At 36.3% G+C, this 26,066-nt stretch overlaps 1 protein-coding gene across 5 annotated transcripts in view; it reads left to right on the top strand.

Moving 5' to 3' along the window:
- Positions 1–26,066, top strand: part of ADGRL3 (adhesion G protein-coupled receptor L3) — an 872,689-nt gene that overhangs the window by 726,954 nt on the left and 119,669 nt on the right. For all 5 annotated transcript variants that reach the window (XM_060012458.1, XM_060012453.1, XM_060012455.1 and 2 more), the window contains 4 exons: positions 7,564–7,747; positions 8,684–8,806; positions 14,747–14,955; positions 15,651–15,827. In XM_060012458.1, the coding sequence (XP_059868441.1) occupies positions 7,564–7,747; positions 8,684–8,806; positions 14,747–14,955; positions 15,651–15,827 (693 nt within the window). The remainder of the gene's footprint in view (positions 1–7,563; positions 7,748–8,683; positions 8,807–14,746; positions 14,956–15,650; positions 15,828–26,066) is intronic.

The raw sequence follows: 26,066 nt of genomic DNA, 5'->3' as shown, positions 1-26,066 counted from the left end.
CTATGAAATTTTAGTTTCACCTTGTTCTACTACTAAATGTTCTTATTACTATATTAAGGTCAGTTGTGTTATGCAATCTAATTTAAGACTTGAAGATACCAACACTTCACTGTAATGTAAAAGGGAGTTCAGAGATCAGTGGTTTTTATATGCTTAGTAATATTAAATGACAGTGATTATAAAAAGAACCTTAGGTTTATTGATCAGATGTGTAAATTATCAGTTACTCATCTTGACTTCTAATAAAAAACCTGCAAGTTTAAAACTGTTTTGAAGACTTCTAACATTTGACCTTTAAATTTTCGATTCGAATCAATGTTTAAACATAAATTGGAGTACAATGTGCATTATTCAGGAATGATTGTAAACTTTTACTCTATTTTATTTTATTCTCAACTAATAAACTTTATATCAAGAAGTCAAAAATGAAGAATGAAAGAAAAATTGTTTTTATTTTTTTAATTATAAATCAATGTAAACTCTCTCTTTCTCTCTATATATATGTGTATATATATATATATATATATATATAGTGAGAAAGCAAGAAATGAGAGTAGAGAAGACCTGAAGACTTATTTCTCTTTCTCTATATATCCTGAAATTTATACATGAAATATATTTAAACATAACCATATGTACAATATAGTGAGAATATAACAGTGTTCAGCATGATTACTGTATATATTGATAAAGAAATATTGCATTCAGGAGAACACATCAAAAAACAAAGATGTGGAAGTAAAGAGTAAAATAAAATTTCATGTTACTAGGCATTTTTTCAAAAGGATGTCAGCAATTTATTAATTTAAATTTATCTACTAGTAGGAAACCTTTGCTCTTAACTTTCTAATGGGCTGCCTGATGATAATCTGCATATATATAAATCTTTCCTTTATTTTAACACAAGAGAACTTAAAAATATAATAAATGAACTGAAGAACTTAAGATCTAAGCTTATAACTCCTTTGCTTAAATATCTTTAACGGCTGTACATTTTCTACACAATAAAAACCAAACTTCCATCCTACTGCAGATCTTCTAAAACCTGACTTCTACTTACCATTTCTCTCACTGTACTCATCTCTTAAACTATCTTTCCATGCACCATACATGCTCCTCGCCTCAAACCAAACAAATAGCTTGCCTTGGTACCTTCTTTTTTTTATTTTTTTTAAGCATCAACTTGCTTGTTATGTTCCTTAGCTTCAAATTTCCTCATCATAATTAAAGAAAGTTTATTCATCTTTTAGTATCCCACTCAAAACCAAACACCTCTGGGGTCTTTTCTTGATCCTCCTCAGCAAGAATTCATTACTTTTTGTCCCATGTGACGTGCTTACCTTCTGCTTTGGAGTATAGGCAAATTGAGAACAGATTCCATGTTTTCCTTATTTTTCCTAACCTCACGCAACAGTGACTTCCCTAGTTCTTTGCATATCATACATATTTAATAAAACCTCATTGAGTTGCATTGAAAGTGAGCTTTGGTACATTTTAAAACATTTGGGGGAATTCCCTGGTGGTCCAGTGGTTAGGACTCTGAGCTTTCACTGAGAGGGCGTGGGTTCAATCCCTGGTCAGGGAACTAAGATCCCACAGGCCACGTGGCTCAGCCAAAAAAAAAAAAAAACCCAAAATAAATAAATAAAACATTGTGGAAAGCGTTTTATAGAATATATTGTCATTATGCATAGTGATCTGCATTCACTACAATAACCTGTGCTTCTCCTTTTCTCCTTAATTCCCTGTAATTCACCCTGCCTTCCTTCCAAACCATGCTGATATCTGAGCACTCAGAAGACTTCTCGGGAGACACAACAAAAAGTTATAGAACTAAACGAAGATGTTTTCAGTTTCCCTATTTTATTCATGATTTGATATTAAAAGTAGGTTATTTTTGTTGAATGGGCATTTATCGAATACCCAAAATGTCTCAAGGCGCTAAAATTTACCCTGGAAAAATACAAATGAACATGATGTATCCCCTGAGGGCATCATAAGCTAGTGAGAATGCCAGACCCAAATATGGATAATTCTGTTAGAGGTGAATAAGTACTAAAATCGGAGCCTGTTGTGACATTGAGTCTCTGAAATGATAATGATTCAGATAACATTGGCTAGCTAATAGGCTTTTTCATTTGTGCTTAGATAATCTTTGCTCTTATAAAATCAGAGATTTGTTTTCTGCTGGTGTGAAAAGGGAGAAAACTCATGTGTGAATCTTCACTGGATGGCAGTCATTCAGCAAAGAGTTATTGAACACTTACTATGTTCCAGGCAGAGTTTTTGGCACTTACAGATGACACAGTCACCACCCTCATGAAGCTTGCCTTTTCTTGAGTGAGAGATCTTGACTGAGAGAGTCCTGTAGGTAAATAAATATCTGACATACCTTAGATAATGATACATGATACAAAGAAAACAAAACAGATCTTGGATTTAAGAGTGGGAGACTCTGCCTAGATATGCTGATAGTGGAAGACCTCTTTGAGCAGTTGATACCTGAGTTAAAACCTGAATGAGATCATGATCAAAAAGCTTGTCTTCAGAAAAATACCATGGTGGTATAGTTGTATATCTTTTCACAAGACATTCGTTCTATTTGGATCTTTATTCTAGTGGTTTCAAGCAAAGGAAGAAGGGTAACTAAGTTTCCCAGGTGGTTCTGCTTACCTAGTTTAAGATCTACAGCTCACCTCAGTAAGAAGTGCAATTGATATGTTTTTCACCATGGATCCTTTTTTTTTTTTTTAACATCTTTATTGGAGTATAATTTCTTTACAATGGTGTGGTTAGTTTCTGCTGTATAACAAAGTGAATCAGCTATACATATATCCCCATATCTCTTCCCTCTTGCGTCTCCCTCCCTCCCACTCTCCCTATCCTACCCCTCTAGGTGGTCACAAAGCGCCAAGCTGATCTCCCTGTGCTATGCGGCTGCTTCCCACTAGCTATCTATTTTACGTTTGGTAGTGTGTATATGTCCATGCCACTCTCTCACTTCGTCCCAGCTTACCCTTCCCCCTCCCTGTGTCCTCAAGTCCATTCTCTACATCTGCGTCTTTATTCCTGTCTTGCCCCTAGGTTCTTTTAGATTCCATATATATGTGTTAGTATACGGTGTTTGTTTTTCTCTTTCTGACTTACTTCAACCACGGACGCTTTTATGTATTCTTTTCCTTTCTTTTTTTTTTTTTGTGCGGTACGCGGGCCTCTCACTGTTGTGGCCTCTCCCGTTGCGGAGCACAGGCTCCGGATGCGCAGGCTCAGCGGCCATGGCTCATGGGCCCAGCTGCTCCGCGGCATGTGGGATCTTCCCGGACCGGGGCACGAACCCGTGTCCCTGCATCGGCAGATGGACTCTCAACCACTGCACCACCAGGGAAGCTCCCTTTTATGTATTCTTGCCAAGGAATCCTAGACTATTTCACAAGCACATTCTCCTGGAAAAATGACAAAAGTTGTTATTGGAAGGGTATATAGCTGTTTTTCTCCAAAATTTTTCACAGTAGTTATAACAAATAAGTACATCTTCCCTTTTGAAATATATAAAGTGTGATTATACAGTTTATAACATCTTTTAACAAACATACTACAATTATATGCTCTGAGTAAAATTAGTCAAATGAATTTGCTTAAGAGTTTCAATAATATTGTGTAATACAAACATATGTCCAGAAGGGTATGTTATGTACATGATCCTGGTATGAATCTAAGTGACTTTTCACACTTCCTAATTTATATTTGATTTTTATAAAGTCAAAAGTGACTTTAGGGGCTTCCCTGGTGGTCCAGTGGTTAACACTTCTCCTTCCAACGCAGGGGGAGCAGGTTCGATCCCTTGGCTAGGGAGCTAAGATCCCACATGCCTCCTGGCCAAAAAACCAAAACATAAAACAGAAGCAATATTGTAACAAATTCAATAAAGACTTAAAAAAAAAAAAGTGACTTTAGAGTCTAGTCCATAAACTGTATAATGAGGAGAGTAATATCTAATAGTAGAATGCCCCTAACCACCCTCGAATTGAAACACGATGAGTTTTATTTTCTTTTGTATTTCACACGTTGTTGATTGGTTAGAAAACATCAGTTTGTTCAAAGGCACACAAATTTAGTGGCAGAACCAGAATGTACATTTCCAATGTCCATCTCCTATTCAGTTTCTAGTGTTTTAAAAAAGATAATGGAGTGAATTAACATTTAGCTTCTGGCAAAGATATTGTTGACTAAATTAACTTCTCAAAATTTAGATTATTTCAGTCTATACATGTCAAAACCATTAGGTGTTTTTTGTTTGTTTGTTTTTTCCTTCTGGATCAAGGCACTGTGGTGAGAATATAAATTTTTTTAAGATATATTCAGAACCAATCTTATTTCCGTCCAACTTTAGAATGTAAATTTTAGGTCAGAAAAAAAATTATAGCAGAAAATAGAAATTAATGAGAGCTGTTGGACATTAAAGTAATGCCACAGCACCTCACTTTAATCAAATTCATTGTATATTTCCTGTTCAACTTTGGTTCTAAGTGTAGTCAAGCTCATTTCTTTGTAACCAAATACAATGAAAATCAACCTGTTTTTTAAAGAAATGTTGTTGAGCTAATGAAAGCAATGGAAATAAGTAGTTTGACCAAAAAAGAAAAAAAAATATGGAAAACTTAATTACCAGATGTCATTATTTATGGGTAAATATATAAATGCAAAATATATAGGGAAAACGAAATATATTCTTTTACCATCGAAGAGTTGTGCCTATTTAATTGGCCTTCATTAAATTGGTAACAGGGACACATCAGCAACCTTTGGAAAGCTTACACAAATTGTATCAATTATAAAGCTATTAAGATTGACTTAATTGTGCTATCTCACTAGCAGAAAACGGGTCAGTTAGTTCAAGCCTCTGGAACACACATTATGAACTATTTAATACACATGTTCCTCCCGTTCCTTAGTAGTAAAGTTGTGTGACAGGTCTGTTTATGAAGATTGCATTGTAGAAGAGGTATTCCTTCCAGATCTCACTTCAGTGTGAATATTTTGCAATTATCGGGTATGACTTGTGCTTTATTCAGTGAAGACCTCTTTTCTTCCCACACTGGACTTCGATATCAAATGAAGTAAAGATTGCACCTAAACACTTATTATGAGCCAGGCAACCTTATGAAATGATTATATTATCATCTCCAATTTATAGGTGAATACAGAGAAGTGAAGTAACTTGCCCAACAGCACACAACTAGTAAAGTGGCAGCGTACAGTTAAAAACTCAGCAGGTGTAGTTCCAAATCCTACACTGATTTTAGCACTAGAGAATTCTCTCTCTCAATTCTTGTGTTGACATTTCCTTTCAGTTATACTTGGGCAATCATAACAGGTGCTGTTTTACGAATAAATAAATATTAGATTTGTGTCTTAACCCACCCAGGATTTAGGGCCATATTTTAAGTCTGTCGTTTCTGCAATGAACTTGGAAATCCTTTGGCCTTTAATAGAAAACTTCTCTAAAGACTATATTTTATTTGGGAAGATGCAGTTGTTGAAATGTATACAAAATGTATAACTATGAAAAAATATTGCACCTTATACATTTTCAGTTGCAAAACTAAGATAATGGGGTGTGTTTGATTTATTTGCTGTCAATTTAAAGACAGTATTTTAGCTAAAGTAGTCTGTTGTAAACAGTTTTCTATTTAGAACATTCCCAGGGTTGACCATAGTTGCTTCTTTTTCCTTTTTGTTTTCTTTCTTTCCTCCTTTTGCCTTTTTAAAATTTAAAACATTAAAAGCAATAAAGAGCAGAACAGAAACATTGCATTATTCCCAAAAATTTTTCCCTGAGGTAAGGTTTAAATTAATCAATGTAAGATTATTCACTAACATTAAAATGGCTGCTCCATAAAGCACAGGCATAATTTCTGTTTCATATGAGATTTTCAGAGCATTTCTAATGAATTCAGAGGATCATCTAATCCCAGAAAGAATACTTCCTTACACTCAAGAGGTCAGTGTCCTCTGTTTGGCGTCAGAAAATACCTAAACTTCTTTTTGTTTGATTTCTATCTGGCACCTCCTTTTTTTGGCATATCCTGTTGGCATCACCCCATAGAAAACTTCCTGAAAAGCAGATCAGATTGTTGTGATCCAGAAATGCTTTTGTCTGGCTTCTAGGTCATGCTTTAAACCCAGAACAAGTGACAGAGCTAAGCATACTATGTGAAAATAACCAGTCATTAAACTCGAGAGGTTTTTTTTTAAATGATGCAAAATACTCAAGTTGCAAGTAGAACTATTTTACATAAAAGTCCAGTGATGATGATTTTTGGCCAGAACTTGGAATAGCTGGGAAAAATATCAAGAAAAACAATTTTTATCAAAAGGCAAATTAGTTTTTGAAGCTGGTGTTAATTGGCAGCCAAGGTGTTTCATTATGAAGCTGAATTTTTAACAGTTGTTACTTAGTTACTATAAAAACACCAGCGGGAAGAAAACACTGCAGCTGTAATGGATATTTCTCCAGTCTTTCCCTGTCCCTCTGCCAACAGTGTCAATAATGTGAGTCCTGTTTCTAAACACCTATGTGCTGCCTGGAAATTGCCTGTGTTGGCTGTTTATTCAACTTCATTTCCAGATTAGATGCGTATTTGATAATCAACAGGTTCAAGGATGATCACTTTCAAACTGCCGGTGTTGTATTTTTCTGTTTTGCAATTCTCTATGTTTGAGTGAAACCTTAAGAAGACCTTATTGGAAGAACTGTCTTTTCTTGTAACCTGGAGTATTGAGCTAACCACAGGAAATATATAAATTGTAACTAGAAAGATGATTCTTTTGGATGAAGCAAAGAGAAACGCGGTGCCTTATCTCTATGTGTGAGTGTACCTACTGCTGTTTTTTTTTTTAAGGAAAAACACCTGAGGGCCGTAGGTAGCAAGTTCCAACTGTTTATTCCCCTTCCTAGTAATAAACAGCACGAAGGTTTCTCTCCACACATAACACATCCAAAGCCCCTGGGAGTATGTATGCTTTGATATTTTCCCTATCCTGACATTTTACTAGCTAAGAAAAAAAATTGGTTTGCTCAAAGTCCTTCAACCTATAGGCGAGAGATTCTTGTATTGTCCTGTCTATAGTCATCCTTTTGGTTTCTGTTATGTTTAGCATCTAGTTTTATGGTGATGTATAGAGAAAATCATTTTTTTTGTGGTGATGTGATAAAAGTATTAGTTTAAATTACTTGCCAACAGTTCACCAACCAAATAATTTAACTATGTAACTATAGTCTTATTGAAGCCTTTGCTATTGATTTTAAGAAGCAACCATGGATCTATTTGTTGTCCTTCAGAACAAAAGCAGCTTTTCCTGTTGCCTTGCAAAATCTCAGCTAGGGTCTTACAGAGCAAAATAATGAATGCTTCCACTGCAGCATGTCACAGGGGAGGCTGGGACAATACTGAACTCATGCACACCACTGATCCTTACTTGCTGGGCAACATGTATGCCTGGATTTCTGACAGCCCTGTGGGTTCACTAGAGACCTCAGTCATTCTGTTCATCCTTTCGTAGGCAATGGTCGAGACAGTTAACAACCTCCTCCAGCCACAAGCCTTGAATGCCTGGAGAGACCTGACTACAAGTGATCAACTACGTGCAGCCACCATGTTGCTTGACACTGTGGAGGAAAGTGCTTTTGTGCTGGCTGATAACCTTTTGAAGACTGACATCGTCAGGGAGAACACAGACAATATTCGTAAGTGGCCTTTGTTCTACAGAAGGGCCAGAGAGGGACAAGAAAAAGCTATCATCTTGTTCAGCAGAAGAGAGAAAAGAAAAAAGTATCATCGATAGCGGACCAGATATCATGAGTGATACTTTATTTCAGTGGAGATAAGTTATCCTTTTTCTATAATTAGGAGGGTATCACCTATCATTAGCTTAGAAGTATCCTCATAATCATGTATGTATCCTCCTAAGGACATTCCAATGTTGAATATATTAGCCTGAGATCACTTACAATGATGTCCGTGTATTTTTTTTTTCAGTTTTTATGTATGTGTGTATCTATGTATGTACAGTAGTATTTAAAATTTTATCCTTATGGGTCACTTCAGTTATAATAAGAATGTCTCTGAATTATAAACTATAAAGAAGCCAGTCATTTACATGAAGGTGATAAAACAATTTTTGATAATTGTGTTATTGGCTCATAAAGAGTATAAATCTATTTTTAATGTGTCTAAGGATGTAGCTGACAGTTTTATTTCAGAACATTTGATAAAGCTATTTCAAACTTATTACATTTAAAGATAAGTCAATATTGACATAATAGGACAGCTCTAGATTATAAAAGGATTTTCACTTAATTCATAAAATAAAGATAACATTTGGAAGTAAACTTCTAGTCAATGACAAATTGTAAGGATTTGAGTTTGAGTTTTAAAGTCTAGACTTTATAATTGCTATCCTTGTATTCTTATCTACCTGATTTTAATAGCTTTTATTTGCTTTATTTTGAAAAAAATTAAAACACTAAAAAAACTTCTAAATAGAAGACTGAAGTACTATAAAGTATGGCAGACAGAACATTAATTCCAGTGTTTTGATTTCAGAAATATTTCAATAATTAGATTATCTTAAATTTGTCATGTTTCTCAACGACCACTGATTATGTCTTTGCCATTAATAGAATTGGAGGTTGCAAGGCTGAGCACTGAAGGAAACTTAGAAGACCTAAAGTTTCCAGAAAACATGGGTCATGGAAGCACTATCCAGCTCTCTGCAAATACTCTAAAACAAAATGGCCGAAATGGTAGGTTAGAATTTATTTATTAAGCTTGATGGAATTGAACTTGTCATTAATTCATTGCATCTTGGCTTCAAATTTTAGATCTGCTATCTAAAAGCTCTCCTCTCCTCTCACTACACTGTTCTCTTTCTTCACCTCCTCTTCCTCCTCTTTCTTAGCTCCTGCACCAACAATATTGCAATGATATTTGCTCTACAAAATGCTCAATTAGATTTTGAAATTGTTGTTAATTTTCAGTTGTAGAAAAATATCAGAAACTTGAATGTAAGGGAAATTAATAAACAACAAAATCCAGATGTTCTGACTGTTTTCCTTAAAAGGAGTAACTCTCACCAAGTTGACAGATTTTGTTTCTAAAATTTCAAATGGAAATTTTACTTGTAATTTTAAAATTATATGTGTTTTTTCTTTATTAACTTCTTTTTGAGGGTGTTTCTATGATTTTCCTTTGCAAAGCATATAAAAAATATAAATGTAAGGAGATGCTTTTGGGGAATGGAACTGGTAGATATCGATTGATTTAGTACTAGGTTTTATTCATTGAATATGATTAAAATTAAGTAAATAAATAATCCCACAGAGAAAGTATGTCTGAAGCTTCACTAATATTAATTTTTTTAAAATTTTCTTTATTTATATTTTGACTGCACTGGGACTTCATTTCCGCACATGGGCTTTTTCTAGTTGCAGTGAAGGGGGGCTACTCTTCATTGCGGTGCACGGGCTTCTCATTGCAGTGGCTTCTCTTGTTGCGGAGCACAGGCTCTAGGCGTGCAGGCTTCAGTAGTCGTGGCTTGCGGGCTCAGTAGTTGTGGCTCACGGGCTTAGTTGTTCCACGGCATGTGGGATCTTCCCAGACCAGGGCTCGAACCCTTGTCCCCTGCATTGGCAGGCAGATTCTTAACCACCGTGCCACTTTAGGGAAGTCCCTAAAATTTTTTAAACATATTTTTTGCTAAGGAAGTGAGATCCTTTAACCTGCTAGGTGATAGGAAGGTGACTTCAGGTTGTAGCAACCAACTGAAAGCTGATTTTTCATATTACAAGGTAAATAGTTTTGAAAAAAGAAGAGACTGTTAAATAATATCAAGAAAAACAAATTATGTTTGTTACCAGCAGAACAAAATTCTTTATAAGTGTTGGAAATCTTATAAGACTGAATTTATAAATAGTACTATGTTGCTAAATTAACTGTGAATTTTGAGGCAGCAGTAAGATTTTCCTTTTTTTTTTTACTCTTTTATTTATTTATTTAAAAATTTGAATTTTATTTAATTAATTTTTTTATACAGCAGGTCCTTATTAATCATCAATTTTATACACATGAGTGTGGAATAAGATTTTCTATAACACGAAATCAGATTCCTGCATTAGCTTCCTGACTGGTTTCCCTTCTTTGACTCTTGCCCCACAACAGTATGTCCTGTTGACAAAGTGTTCTTCCTGAAACATGAGTCTGACCAGTTCACCTCCAGTTATGCTTAGAATGAAATCAAGTGACTTAACAGGCCTACCACATGCTCCCCAGCCCACTTCCTTCCTGCCTCAGCTGCTCCACCTCACGTCTGTTTTTTTTTGTTTGTTTTGTTTTTTGCGGTACGTGGGCCTCTCACTGTTGTGGCCTCTCCCGCTGCGGAGCACCCGCTCCGGACGCACAGGCTCAGCGGCCATGGCTCATGGGCCCAGCCGCTCCGCGGCATGTGGGATCTTCCCAGACCGGGGCACGAACCCGTGTCCCCTGCATCGGCAGGCGGACTCTCAACCACTGCGCCACCAGGGAAGCCCTCATGTCTGTTTTTAGCATGCTCTCTGTGATCCAGACAGTCTAGTCTTGATTCTCTTTTTTTTTTTTTTTTTTATAAATTTATTTATTTATTTATTTTTGTCTGTGTTGGGTCTTCGTTTCTGTGCGAGGGCTTTCTCTACTTGTGGCGAGCGGGGGCCACTCTTCATCGCAGTGCACGGGCCTCTCACTGTTGCGGCCTTCTCTTGTTGCGGAGCACAGGCTCCAGTCGCGCAGGCTCAGTAGCTGTGGCGCACGGGCTTAGTTGCTCTGCGGCATGTGGGGTCTTCCCAGACCACGGCTCGAACCCGTGTCCCCTGCATTGGCAGGCAGATTCTCAACCACTGCGCCACCAGGGAAGCCCGATTCTTTTTTTTTTAATTGAGATATAATTGACATATCACATTATGTTTGTTTCAGGTGTACAACATAATGACTTGTTATTTGTATATATTGTGAAATGATCACTCCAGTAAGTCTAGTTAACATCCATCACCATACATAGTTACATTTTTTTTTTTTTTCTTTTGAGAGGAAAACTTTTAAGATGTACTTTTTTTTTTTTTTTTTTTTTTTTGCGATACGTGGGCCTCTCACTGTTGTGGCCTCTCCCGTTGTGGAGCATAGGCTCCGGACGCGCAGGCTCAGCGGCCATGGCTCACGGGCCCAGCCGCTCCGCAGCACGTGGGATCTTCCCGGACCGGGGCACGAACCCGCGTCCCCTGCATCGGCAGGCGGACTCTCAACCACTGCGCCACCAGGGAAGCCCTAAGATGTACTCTTATATCAACTTTCATAATAGACAACATAGTATTATTGGGTTGGCCAAAAAGTTTGTTCGAGTTTTTCGTAAGATGTTATAGAAAACCCCAAACGAACTTTTTGACCAACCCAATATTAACTGTAGTCACCATGCCACACATTACATCCCCATGACTTGTTTATTTTATAAATGGAAGTTTTTACATTTTACCTTCGTCACCCATTTTGCCTACTCCCACTCCTCACCTCTAGCAACTAGCAGTCTGTTTTCTTTATTTTTTTGTTTGTTTGTAAGATTCCACATGTAAGTGAGATATTTATCTTTATCTGACTTATTTCACTTAGCATAATGCCCTCAAGGTCCATCCAGGTTATAGCAAATGGCAAAATTTCCCTTTTATGGCTGAATAATATTCCATTCCCCATTTTATATCTCTATGTATAATTATATATATAACATTTTCTTTATCCATTCATCCATCAGTAGACATTTAGGTTGTTTACATGTCTTGGCTATTATAAATAATTCTGCAATGAAAATGAGGGTGCATAGGTTTTTTCAAGTCAGTGTTTCTGTTTGCTTCAGATAAATATGCAGTAGTAGAATTGCTGATCATATGGCAGTTCTATTTTTAATTTTTTGAGGACTCTCCATACTATTTTCCATAGTGGCTATATCAATTATATTTTTATCTACAGTGCACAGGGTTCCCTAATTCAGTCTTGATTCTATTCCTCAAACACACCAAGAGTGTTCCTTCATCAGATGTTTGCATTTTCTTGCTTCTGGAATGCATATTTTATATTTCTTTTTATAGAAACTTCTCTGTCATTCACTGCTCATTATAAATCTTAACCCTTCAGGAAAGCTTTTCCTATCTCCTCAAAGGTGGACTACTCTTTCCCAATCACTATTTTCCCATTAGCCATTTTCTGCCAGCGCTTCTTCATAGCATTTTTACTTACCATTATATGAAATTATATTATTATTTATTATTATTATTTTTAAGTTGCCTGCTTATTGTCTGACTCTTTCTCTAGGAGATGATCTCCATGAGAGCAAGAGCATGACAGCTCCCTTCCTCCTCAAAAAAATGGAGAAAAAAAAATTTATTGTCTTTATTCCCACTTGACTCTAAGATTCAGGGATAAGGACTGGGGCTTCCTCGTCTTAGTTACCACAGTGGTCAGTGCAGTTCCTGTCTCTTGGGGATCCGCCAAAATGAATTTATACTGGAAGTAAAACATAGGGCTTGACTTATTTTAAGAAAGGAAATGACACAAAATTTTAAAAACATCCTAAAAGAAGGTTAACTTTACAGAGGATTACTTGTAAAAGATCGCCATAAGGGAAAAAAAATAAGGTAGAAGGAGGTATGGAGATAGTGATCTTAAAAGAGCATGATAATTGAAGTTTAAGACAAAGATTTTTTTTAAATTTATTTTATTGAAGTATAGTTGATTTACAATACTGTGTTAATTTCTGCTGTACAGCAGTGATTCAGTTATACATAATATACATTCTTTTTATATTCTTTTCCATTATGGTTTATCACAGGATATTGAATATAGTTTCCTGGGCTCTACAGTAGGACCTTGTTTACTCATTCTATATATAATCGTTTGCATCTGCTAATCCCAAACTCCCAATCCATCCCTCCCTCACACCATCTCCCCCTTGGCAACCACAGCTAAAGATTTTGAATCTTTGTTTTGTTTTGGTTGTAATTTGCATAAAATAAAATGCACATATCTTGTGTTTAGCTTGATGAATGTGACAGTTGTACATTCTTCTGTGACACCACATAAACTAAGATGAAAATCTCATGTATTACCCAGAAAATGTCCTGATACCTCTTTTCACTCTTCTCACCCCATCTCCCCACCTGATGAACTACTTTCTTCTCATTACTATTTCTAAAGACAAATTTTACCTGTTCTTAGACTTCATGTAACTGGAATCATACAGTATGTACTCTTTCTGTCTGTATTCTTTATCTCAGTATAATATTTTTGTGATTCAGTCATGATGCTCCATCTATCATTAGTTTGTTCTTTATTGATGTATAGTAACTCTATTATTTTAATAAGCCATAATTTATTTACTCTCCTCTTGATAGATTTTTGAGTTGTTTCTAGTTTGGAGCTGTTTTGGATAAGGATGTTATAAACATTCTTATACAACATTTTTTCTTTGTGGATATATATTTTCACATATCTAGGAAGGGTAGATATATGTTTAACTTTGTAAGAAATTGCCAAACATTTTTCCAAGTAGTTGAACCATATTACACTCTCACCAGTAGTATGCAGAATTTCATTTGTTCCACATTTTTACTAACATTAGTGTGGCTAGTATTTTATAGTGTGGATTTCAGAGATCCTAGTGGGTATGAAATGGTATCTCAATATGATTTTAATTTTTATTTCCCTAATTACTAATGATGTTAATTTTTATGTGTCTATTAGCTTTTTTAAAAATTTATTTATTTATATCCTTATTTTTGGCTGTGTGGGGTCTTTGTTGCTGCACATGGGCTTTCTCTAGTTGTGGCTAGCAGGGACTACTCTTCATTGCAGCATGCGGGCTTCTCATTGCAGTGGCTTCTCTTGTTGCAGAGCATGGGCTCTAGGCGTGCAGGCTTCAGTAGTTGTGGCACACGGGCTCAGTAGTTGTGGCGCACAGGCTTAGTTGCTCCACAGCATGTGGGATCTTCCCAGACCAGGGCTCGAACCCATGTCCCCTGCATTGGCAGGCAGATTCTTAACCAATGTGCCACCAGGGAAGTCCCATTTAGCTTTTTATGTATCTATTTTTAAAGGGTGTTTTTATGTCTTTTTCCATTTTAGTATGTTATTTATAATTTTACTGTTGAGTAGCAGAAATGCTTTATGTATTTGAGTCATATGTGTTTATATATTTCCTCGTCTGTGGCTTGCCTATTCATTTTCTTAATGCTGTATTTTGATAGGCACAAAGTTTCAATTTTGATAAAGTTTAGTTTACCATTTTTTATTTTATGGTTAGTGTTTTTTGAGTCCTATCCAAGGCATCTTTGCCTTCCCAAGATCACAAAGGTATCCTGTATTTTGTTCCAGAGGCTCTCTGGTTCTGATTTCTATATTTAGGACTGTGATCCATCTTGAATTAAGTTCTGATATGGAATAAGTTAGGGATTGAGGTTCATATTTTTTTAAAATACTGATACGTAGTTGTTTCAGTATCATTTGACTTTCCTCATTAATGACTTGGCACTTTGGTTGAAATGAATATTTGAATTTTGTTGTGAATATATATATATTATACAGATTTGATTACAATCTAATTAGAACTCTCTAATTTAAGTGGGATGTACAAGCTAATCAGTTTCTTCCCAATTTATATGTACTTATTTTAGGAGAGATCAGAGTGGCCTTTGTCCTGTATAACAACTTGGGTCCTTATTTGTCCACGGAGAATGCCAGCATGAAGTTGGGAACAGAGGCTATGTCCACCAATCATTCTGTTATCGTCAATTCCCCAGTTATTACAGCAGCAATAAACAAAGAATTCAGTAATAAGGTTTATTTGGCTGATCCTGTGGTGTTCACTGTTAAACACATCAAGGTAAAAAAAATGGCATGTGAAGTTTTTTGTCCACATTATCTATATTTGCTATAACAAGAGCATGAAGTGTCTTAATTTCCTTTTTCTTGTTCCCTATTTTTTGACATATAGCAATTCATTGTCTATAAACTGATTAGTGATTTTTTTTCCAAAATGAGGGAGGAGAATAATTCTTGTATATGTATATATTTAAGGTAACAACATTCATAGATGGATTTATAAATGCTTCTCTATAATTAAAAACAGCTAGCAATATGTTCAGTGGAACTCAGCATAGCTCAACTGATGTTACAAGTAGTTATGTCTTTGTGTGTAGATATATTTTTATGTATATGCAAGGATTGTATTGTAAATTGAACAAAGATTTTTTTAAAACCATGCTAGCAGAAGTTCATTGTATAGAGCAATTCTTTGCTTTGCAGTATAAATTAATTGATGTGATTCTGAGACAATGATACTAGTATTCCTTCAATATTACTTTTGAGAAATGAATTCACCTCTAATCAGGGGGAATAAATAACATATATTCAAATTTGCTTAGAATTGATAAGCCCCACTTAATATGAAAACTCTGGTAGACCTCTCCACAAAAATTGAAACATAGTGTGAAGTTGTGTTAGATGTAAAGAAAATGCCTACCTAACTTACATGATCAAAAAGTAGTTATTGGCTTTGTTGATGTTTTTTTCCTGTAGCAGTCTGAGGAAAACTTCAATCCTAACTGTTCATTTTGGAGCTATTCCAAGCGCACGATGACAGGTTATTGGTCAACCCAAGGCTGTCGGCTCCTGACAACAAATAAGACACATACTACATGCTCTTGTAACCACCTAACCAATTTTGCAGTACTGATGGCACATGTGGAAGTTAAGGTAAGATACATACCATAAAATAAAAATGGCTTAGCATACAGTTAAGACATTAACTGTAAAAAGTCCTAACTCCATGTCCAACTTGAGTGTGTTTCTACTTTCACAGTAATTCTATTCAAGAACTCTCTGTTGTTCAACCCATATCCTATTGATGAGTCAAGGAACCCTTTTTTTCTATTATCAATATAGTTCATAAAATTGAAATTTGCTTATAAAATAAAATTTTGCTAAGAAAACTTCCCATGTTCTTCCCTGCTTTTATTTTGTGTGAGTAAATATCAAACCATGTCCTCATGAACAGGGCAAGGTAGGACCCCAGCACCAAAGGCCAGTGTGATAGGGTTAGAAAGCTGGGATCTGGTAGGCTGAAGACTAAGGAGCCGTGCGTGGGATCAAATACTCTCAAAATGAGTCTTGGGAAAATAGCTGTTAAACACAGTACACAAAGCATTGTAATACATAGAGCCTGGCAAATTCTAACATAATGTAATCATTCTGTCCATTCAAGAAGACACTATTCTAAAGAAAAATCTAGGTGATAGGTTGTTTCCAAAATCAGAAACGTGGCTAACTTGGCTGCATCAGTCTCTTGCCAGGTGACTGGTTGTCTTGGAAGGCAGGAAGAGGATTTAGATTTTGGATATACTTAGGACATAAAAATACAAAGGGATTATTAGCTTGGTTATAGAAATTGATAGATGGGTTAGTAACAAGAAATTATATACTTGTGAATTCTCATCTTCCTGATGTCAATAAAAATAGAGAAAGTATCACTGTCCAATACATTTTAAAACATGAAAACCATGGCAAAGGTTTTATCCACCTGATACCATTTATCCAATAATTTCATCCAAAATTTTCTTTGACTCTGTTGAACTTAGAGATGATGCAGGTATCTTAGAGGGAGACCAAATCCAAGCCCACTCAGGACCTTAGGAATAAATTACCTTAGCTGTGTCAACACAGTCAAGTTTGATCTTTAAAGGACTACAAACCGTAATTTGTCAGAGCTTCACGCATTGATCAAGCTTAGTAAGATTGACTACACTAACAAATGTTAGGTTTAAACCTGGAATGTATTCGTATGGCTCTAGGATTCTATCTTTTCAGTTTAGGGAATAAATTCAAACAGAAAAATGGATCATATTTCAAGCAACCACAAAAAATAATTTTTTGCTCAGTTCATTGCATAACAATCTCTACCCAGTCCATGCAAGAATCTTGACTGTGACCATTACTGTGTGTCAACAAGAGATAAAAATAGATGGCAATCAATGTTTTCCTTTGACAGTGAGTCATACAGTAAGCATGCCCTGGGTTTCTTGTATCACAATCTCTTGCAATTGCCTGGGTCATTCCCATCTTGATCACACAACATGATTTTGGCACTTGAAAAACGAAAAACAAGCAGAATGATCATCCCTGGAAGTCCAAAAGGAAACAAACCAACCAAATTTACATTAGACTAATGTCTAAAAATGTATGCTAATTTATTCATGCACAGTGAGATATGCAACAGCCAGTTAGAACAGATATTTGTGCTTGCTAGTTATCACTTCCTAACTCCACAGGAAAATCTATAAAGGAAACAAAATTATATTCAAAAGTTTTGCTTGATGAGAGCAAGAAGGATTAGCTGAGTAGTCTTGTTGCTATTGCTATTAAGCTGTGGTGCCCTAATGCATGGGTCTTCACTCCAGGGTTCTACCTGTGTACTGAGTTGCCTTTTCTATCATCTGTTACCTCGGCTATTCATTCAGTACTTCCTTCATTTTTTTTTTACTAACAATTTTCAAACACCTGAGTAAAGGTATTGACATGTTGCCTGCTACACCATAGGCTGTCAATAAATGTAACTTCCTCCTGATTTGCCAGAGATATCACTAGATTCCAGCATTCTGGTGAAGCTTCTGGCCCTCATGGAACTTGCATTTCTGAGGGGAAAGAAAGGGCAGAGAAGTGGAGCTGCAGTCATAAATGTGATAAGTCTTATAATTGAGGCCCACGCTGTGATTTAGGGACACAGAGGGGGATCGTCTATCTAAGGCAGGACTGGTCAGAGAGGGCTTATCAAAAAAGTGACCTTCTCTGAAGGATGAGTAGGATGAATTTAGTAAGGTAACCTGTGGAGAATTTGTATCAAGCACATTCTTGGAAGATTTTCTTCACTTTGCTTTGGGTACACCATCCTCTCTTGCTTCTTTCCTTCCTCAGCAGCTGGTCCTTTTTAGCTTCCTTTACTCGTTCCTCGTCTCCACAGCCTCTTGTTGCTCTGACCCGGAGCGTAATTCTAGATGTAGTCTAGGCACTATCCATTCTTTCTCTGTAGTTGATCTCATATGTCCATATGGCTGTAAACATCATCTCATGATTCCCAGACTTCTATCTCCATTTCTTAACTCCAGACTCCTAGATTCAACAGTTAACTTGATATAGCCACCTAGATTTCTAATAAGGGTCACAATCCTAGAACTACACTTTTGGTGTTTTCCCATCTGTCCTTTCCTTCTTAGTAAATGGTTACTCTGTTCTTCCAGGTGCTCCAGCCCTAAACCATACACCATCTTTGATTTGTTTCTTTTCACTCACACTGCACACCCAATCTCATGAGCATATCCTGCCAGATTTAGCATCTTCATTGCTACCACCTGGATTCCAGCCCTTATCCTCTCTCCTCTGCTGTTTTTTTTTTTCCTTTTTTTTTTTTTTTGGCGGTACGCGGGCCTCTCACTGTTGTGGCCTCTCCCGTTGCGGAGCACAGGCTCCGGACGCGCAGGCCCAGCGGCCATGGCTCTCGGGCCCAGCCGCTGGGTGGCATGTGGGATCTTCCCGGACCGGGGCACGAACCCGTGTCCCCTGCATCAGCAGGCGGACTCTCAACCACTGTGCCACCAGGGAAGCCCTCCTCTGCTGTTTTGTTACAGCCCTTTAATTGGTCTCCTTGCTTTATTTCTTGTCCTTCTTAAATTTATTCTCAGCGTAATTGCCAGAGGGATACTCTTAAAATGTGAGTCTCTCTTCTGATTTATTCTCAAAAAGCCATAATGTAATCCCTTTAAAATGCAGATCAAGTACTTCACACCTTTGATCCAACCTGAATAACTTCTTATCTCAATAAAAGCAAAGTCCCAAATCCTGACCCCTTTAGCAACTCTTGACCTACTCTCCTACTACTCTTCCCCTTGCTTACTTGCCTTCCTTGCCTTTCCACAAATGCATCAGGCTTGCTCAGGTTAGACTTAAAGTTTACCTTCTCCTACCCTTCACCCCCTCAGATAGCCACAAGGTCAGCTTTCTCATCTCCTTCAAGTCTTTGTTCCAGTGTAACCTTCTCAAAGAGGCTTTCCCTGTCCACCCTTTTAAAATTTCAGATTATCCCACTCCCACAAAATACTGTGGGAAATAAGGCAAAACACGTCCCTGGCCTCAGTCAATTTATACTTTATCAATGGAGAGAAGTATTCAGGCTGGTTTTTGAATGGGGTGCTCAGAGAGGTTTCATAGCTCTGAGGTCAATCTGAGGTCAATTTCATAGGTCAATTTGAGCAGATAAAAGAAGGAAAGGAATGCCCCAAGGTGGCAGTGTTGCCAAAACCCAGCCTCAGTGCACCGGCACCAAGTTGAACTTCGGAGACTTAAGTTTTGGGTGAAGTAGAAAGGAATAGCTTTATTCTTTTGCCAGGGATAGGGGCTCACAGTGGACTAATGCCCTCAAAAGTGTGTGTCCCCACCTGGGGGGCGGGGTTGTAAGGAGTCTTATAGTAATGGTTCAAGGGGCAGTGTTGCTGATAAGGATCAGTGTGCATGCAGGGCCTGCATTCCTTCAATCCAGAAATCATTTGGCGTCCGGTGGTCTTGTGATAGGCTTCTGTGGTTCTGCAGGTTATCGAACTATGACCTTCTCTCTGCAATGAAGAATGCTTCATCAAGTAGTTAACATCCTCCATTTGGCAGGGGGGGTGGGAGTTGGTTCTACAGAAGAGCTCAAAGATATTGTTATATGTATCTCTTGAGGAACCAGGATCCTGCCCCAAGGCGTTCCTATTGTTTCTTGACTGCTTCTCCCTTGTCTCTGCATCCCCTCCCTTCCCTGATTAGCAACTGTTTGAACCTGCCCTTTGGAACTCAGGGGAATGTCATGAAGGTTGAATGAAGCCTATTTCCTACAAACAAGAAATGGGGGGCACAGAAAGAATTTTATGCCTAGGAGCCCCACAGGGTCCTGCTCAGTTTCTGGAACACAGCTGACTAACTACTTTCGAGTTTTCTCTACTTCTCTTGTCTAAGGAAACATTTGGTTGTCTTCTCTTTTAGATACAAAAGTAATAATTATGGAAAGTTATATAATTTTATATCAAACTGTGGTAGTATGCATGGCATTTTAAAAACTTTTCCATTATTGGAATCACCTGCAGGTTTATTTGTCTGTTGTTCAGTAGAGTGTTGAATACATTAAATTCAAATGTCTGTCTCTTCTCATACCAGTGATTCTCTTTGTGAACACTCTTTGTGGGAGGGGTATTTTAGTTTGCAGGATCATAAGTTTCAAACTAATTGACTAACATTTCTACTATGGTTTTGTAGAGCACGGTAACAAATGCTTTAGAAAATGGTCTGACAATTTATATCACCTATAGCTTTTTCCTCTACCCAAATTATAATTCTTTGGGGATAATAAAAAAAAAGTCTCACTACTCATTTCTGTCAGTTCAACTTGACATTGATTTTTATTATCTTTAAAAGGCTTCACTTTCCTTAGTTAGATGCTTGCATCTCTCCCTTTCTCCCTCTCTTTTCTTTTGAGCTTAGTATATCCTATTGCCCCTACCCCAACTTTACCCCAGTCCAAGTATAGGCATTATTTTGCTATTTAAAATCATTGTGTTTCTTTTTAAATATAGTATTGATTTAAAACAATGACAATTTGGAAATTTTTAACTTCATACCATGGATTCTGTGTGTCAAATATTTTATAACTACACTTTTTCTAGGTTAGAAGAAAATACACTGTAAGGTTCTGCAGTTGCATATGAAGAAAAGTACTTGCTTTTCAAAAAAGTATTTTTACTTTTTTAAAGTTCAAAAGAAAAGTTAATTTAAGAGTTTAAAAAATGATTTTATTAGTGAAAAATAAAATGTTTAATGTATGATGCTAAAGGTTGTACACTTCCATTCCCAAATTTTTATGTATTTTTTTGTATTTTGCCATCTATAGTGCAGTGGGATTGAGGTGAAGGTAGAGATTAAAAATCATAAATATTACATAGTACTTTAAACAATGTATTTATTTAGAGAAAAAAAAACCTAGATAACTCACAAGTTGAATACCCTCCAAATATGTAAAATTCCATGAAAACAAAATGGTTTCAAAAATGATCAAAAATGTAAGATTTTATTATATTATCTTAAATATTAACTCTATCAAAAAAAATTGACAACCTCTTAGAACCAAGAACTATTCTTGGACCTTCTCATCAAACAGTTTTATAATGATATGTTTCCTTCCTAGATTTATTAAAATCTGAAATTATTTATTTGCTGTTTTATTTTCTGCCTCCTCCACTGGACCCAAGCTCAGTGTTAGGAGCAGAGACCTGAAAGAACTGAGAATCAGTCTTGCAGATCATCTGGGGAAAGGCTCTTCCAGGCAGATGAAACAAGAACAAGAACCTGAAGCAGGGGTGATTCTGTGATTCTGATGAACTGCAAGAACAGTGTAGCTGGAGTGGAAAGAAAAATTATTTTATTACTTATTTTCTCCACTCTTTTTATAGAACTTTTATAGAAAAGTTGAAAGAGTATTACAATAAACACTCATATACCCCTTTTTCTGAATTCATATTTAAATTTTGACGCGTTTGACTGTCACTCTTATGTGTATGTACATGCATATATATTTTGCTGTATTATTTGACTCTTTGGAAGTAAATTGCTGATTTTATAATATTTAATTCCTAAATCTTCCAGCAAATAGGTTCCAAGAACATGCACTACCATTAAAACACAGAAGAAATTTAACTTTGACTAAGTATTATCATCTACTGTATAATTCATACACAGATTTTCTAATTATCCTGATAATGTCCTTTACAGCCATTGTATTTCCACTTAGGGCCTGATCAAAGATCACAGTACCTTTAGTTGTGACATTTCTTTGCTCTTCTTTAGAAGTATCCCTGCCTGTTTTTGTCTTTCATGAAAATGACACTTTGCAGAGTCCAGAGTCCAGGCCATTTGTCCTGTAGAATGTTTCACAATCTCCATCTTTCTGATTGTTTTCTCATAATTAGATCCAGGTTAAACATTTTTGGCAAAAATACCCTGTAGGAGATGCAGTATCCTTCCCATTGTATCAGGAAGCCCCTTATTGGAGTTACTAAGTTTGATCATTTTGTTAAAGTTACATTGTAGAGGAACATTGAAGTTTTTGTAATTAAGAGGAACATGTGGAAACATATCTAGAAAGTTTCTTTTATTAATCTCAGTTTCTTTCATTGTAATCTGTTAAGTCTACCCTTTACTTGTTCCTCAAATAGTTAAATACTGTCTTTGTGACAGGCAAAGTTTATGATCTAATTAGTAATACAGATAAGTAATCAGCATAATCTGTATCTTATAAGAAATATCTTATTGTTGTGGTAGAGTGCTGTAGAAACACATGGGGAAAAGCCTTAACTTGACCTTGAGGGGTCAGAGAAGATGCTCTAGATGAAATGACATAACTTTAAGCAAAATGAGAGCAACAGGCTTGAAGTAACATGAAGTAAGGCTGCATTTTTGTGGTTTTGAAGTGTATATTTTCAGTAAAATTTATATTCAAGAGAGTATTAATTACACTCTTCTTCTGATTGTTTTTATTTCTGAGTTGTAGTAGAATTTTTAAGCAGAAAGAGACCTGCAGTCTTCTCATATGCACACTAGATCCTTACCCTTACAATTTTCAGGTTCTTTATCATCTTCAGTAAATAAGCATGGCTAAAAATAGCAGCTGGAGACGCATCTGCAATTCTAGTGAGAAATATAAGTAATAAAGTTTATGGAGATTGCAAAAAGTAGAGATCTGGTGAGGACTTAACTCTCAGAAAGGCCCAGCATGTTCAATGATAGAGGAATTAACATCATTTCTTTAGTGTCTACATACATTATCTCATTTGATCCACAGAACCAGAATAGGAATTGTCATCATAATTTATTTTCCCATTTTATAATTTGCAGGGAAGTTGGAATAAGAACAGTTAGGAGGCTTAGGGTCCTGATTCCAGTTCTTTAGGTAATTGCCTGTATCTTTAGCAAATCATTTGGACTCACTGTTCCCATTATTAATCAGTTAACGGAGAGTAATAAAATTGTTTCTAACATTATCTCAAGATTATTTTGGGAGATTGAATAACAAAATCTATTAAAATCATGTTGAGAATTATAAAGTTTTCTGAAAATATAATTTTTTTTTGCTTGGGCCTCTCACTGCTGTGGCCTCTCCCGTTGTGGAGTACAGGCTCCGGACACGCAGGCTCAGCGGCCATGGCTCACGGGCCCAGCCGCGCCGCAGCATGTGGGATCTTCGCGGACCGGGGCACGAACCCGCGTCCCCTGCATCAGCAGGCGGACTCTCAACCACTGCACCACCAGGGAAGCCCCAAAATATAATTTTTTAATTCACTATATGCTTAACTGTCCTCAAAACCTTTGAGCTCTTGATCCTGGGAGTAGTTAACTATCAAGACCCAAATAGTTAATTGAGTTTCTAATAACTGATAATCATCTACCTGTACCTGAAAGAAAGACATTTAGGCCAGTGCTTTGCATCGCTGTTCACAGTGACAGCTTCTTTTTATCACAATGAAATTGTCAAATTTGTTTAGTATATTGGCTCTACTCACCCAATTTACCCATGCTTGAGAAAGTATAATCAACCAGCCAAGCAAAAGAAGCAAGCATGAAAACTTTCTCCATCCTAATATTCTAAAACTATCCTTAATTGCTTATACTGTTCTTGGTAAGAATTAGTTGATATGTTTACTAACTGTAGTCTATTTGCTCTGGGTTGTAAAATTTTACCCTTTTTTTTAACATTCAGACTCCTCTGTGATTGTTTTTCTTTTTCCCTGCCTATTTCATTCTACTGTGTCTAATAAATAAAGTAATAAAGCTAGAGAACTATTGAACTCTAGAGGAATTAGGCTAGATTTTCCAGAATAGTTTTATAGCTTTCTAAGATAGGCAGCAAGGTCAACTTGTGTGTAAGATTTTAAAAGCATGTGAACAAAAATATGGCTGAGCTAAATCATTTTTCCTACCTTGTTATAGACCATTCAGGGGACTGCCAGTTTCCTTTGTGTATCCTCACAGCATAAGCATTATGGTTTAAGGATCTTCTATGGTTGGTTACTTGCTGATTTAAAAAGCCAATCATGGAACTTTTAAGTTGTTAATTTTGTAAAATTTAATGTTAGCTCAAGCTATTGACTCGAGGCCTGTGGGATATTTGTCCCCAGGGTTATTATTTGGAAGACCCCTACTCTGTTTAAAATGCAATAAACTTATTCATGAGAATGGAAAAAAGAAAGCCTAATAAACATCATCCCCTTTTTCTTTTCCCTGAATTTGGTATAGCTAAGAAAACCAAATGAATATGAATAATGAAGTAAAAATGAGATATATGTGTGTGTGTACGTGTGTATATATTTATATTTCCATTCTGTTTTATTCAGTACCTGACACACTGTAGGCATCCAATGTTAGGATGAATCTACCAAATTTTATTAGATGTTTTTGGCTCGGTGTAGTTTCTGTTTATTTGGTTTTTATAATGTAGTTATGCAAAATTACTTTCTCTGTTAAGCCTAATTCTATTTGTCTCTATTTTAAAACCTTTCTCATTGTGGTAAATTTATCTTTCCTTACATGCCAAAGGAAATGGCTCTATGAGAAGAATGATATTTAAATACTAATAGTAGGGGCTTCCCTGGTGGCGCAGTGGTTGAGAGTCCGCCTGCCGATGCAGGGGACGCGGGTTCGTGCCCCGGTCCGGGAAGATCCCACATGCCGCGAAGCGGCTGGGCCAGTGAGCCATGGCCACTGAACCTGCGCGTCTAGGGCCTGTGCTCCACAACGGGAGAGGCCACAACAGTGAGAGGCCCGCGTACCGAAAAAAAAAAAAAGAAAAAATTACGAGTAAATAAAAAAACATATCTGAGTAATTCAAGTCTGTCATTTCTATGGTTTCCCTTCATTTATACTTCAGCTCCTCTATCCCATTCCATTTCACCTAACCCTTTAAGAAGTACTTTCAAAAATTGTGTGTGTGTGTGTGTGTGTGTGTGTTTTAATGAAAACAATCTTAAATGAAGTTACCCATTTTGTCTGAGAATCAGGAAATTTGCTGAATGATCCCCAGCAAACTTTGTTTTAACAAAACCACTGGATTTAATCATTGTATTTAAAGGATAATCAGGAAATTTTCACCCGTGAACCCTACCTCTGTTTAGTTCTAAGGGGCTTAGTACAATTGAGTCTTCAAAAGAAATATAGGAGAGGATCTGTGGTCCTCCCCACTGTTAGCAGTATTGTTAAGAGCATGGAGTATTTGGCCATCAGTTAGGGTGAACAACCTTTTAGAGAGCCAACCAGGAAACAGCACTACCAGATCAAAAAATATACTTAACATGCAATAAGTAATTATGCACCTATGTGTTATTACTACATAAAAGTGACAATTAGAAGTATTTAATGCTAATTAATAGTAGTGCTAATAGTGTGAATACCTATAACAATATTTTTAAAATGCTTCTTTCCATCCTCTGATACAGCAAAAGTCTCTATTGAATATTTAAAATTTCAGGCTATATTATCACACATTTTATAAATGTGAGAATTAAATAAGTTAGTACAACAAAGTAATTAAACAGATATGACCTATATTTAATAAAAATAACTATGATATGTTTTTTCTATGTGTATTTTTCATTTTTTTTAAATAAAGTTAAAACTGAATATAGTCAAAAGTAAAATTCACTTTGACCTGAAGTTCTGATTTTATCAAGCCCATATTACATTGATTCCTGGTGTCAATCCAATAGATGACATCAAAATAAATATCTTCTCAACAAAAGTGTTCAGCATGGAGTACTTAGGATTTTAATTAATAGCTTTACTTTGTAGCTTTTTAGACTTGTGGCAATTAGTTCCCAGATCTCCAGAAATGCCCATCCACTTTGTATGTACAGACTTGTTTTGGTA

This window comes from Delphinus delphis, chromosome 5 (genome assembly GCF_949987515.2).
Source record: "Delphinus delphis chromosome 5, mDelDel1.2, whole genome shotgun sequence".
Lineage (NCBI taxonomy): Eukaryota > Metazoa > Chordata > Mammalia > Artiodactyla > Delphinidae > Delphinus > Delphinus delphis.
Note: the sequence above shows the minus strand (reverse complement) of the source record. Positions and strands in the feature narration are given on the sequence as shown.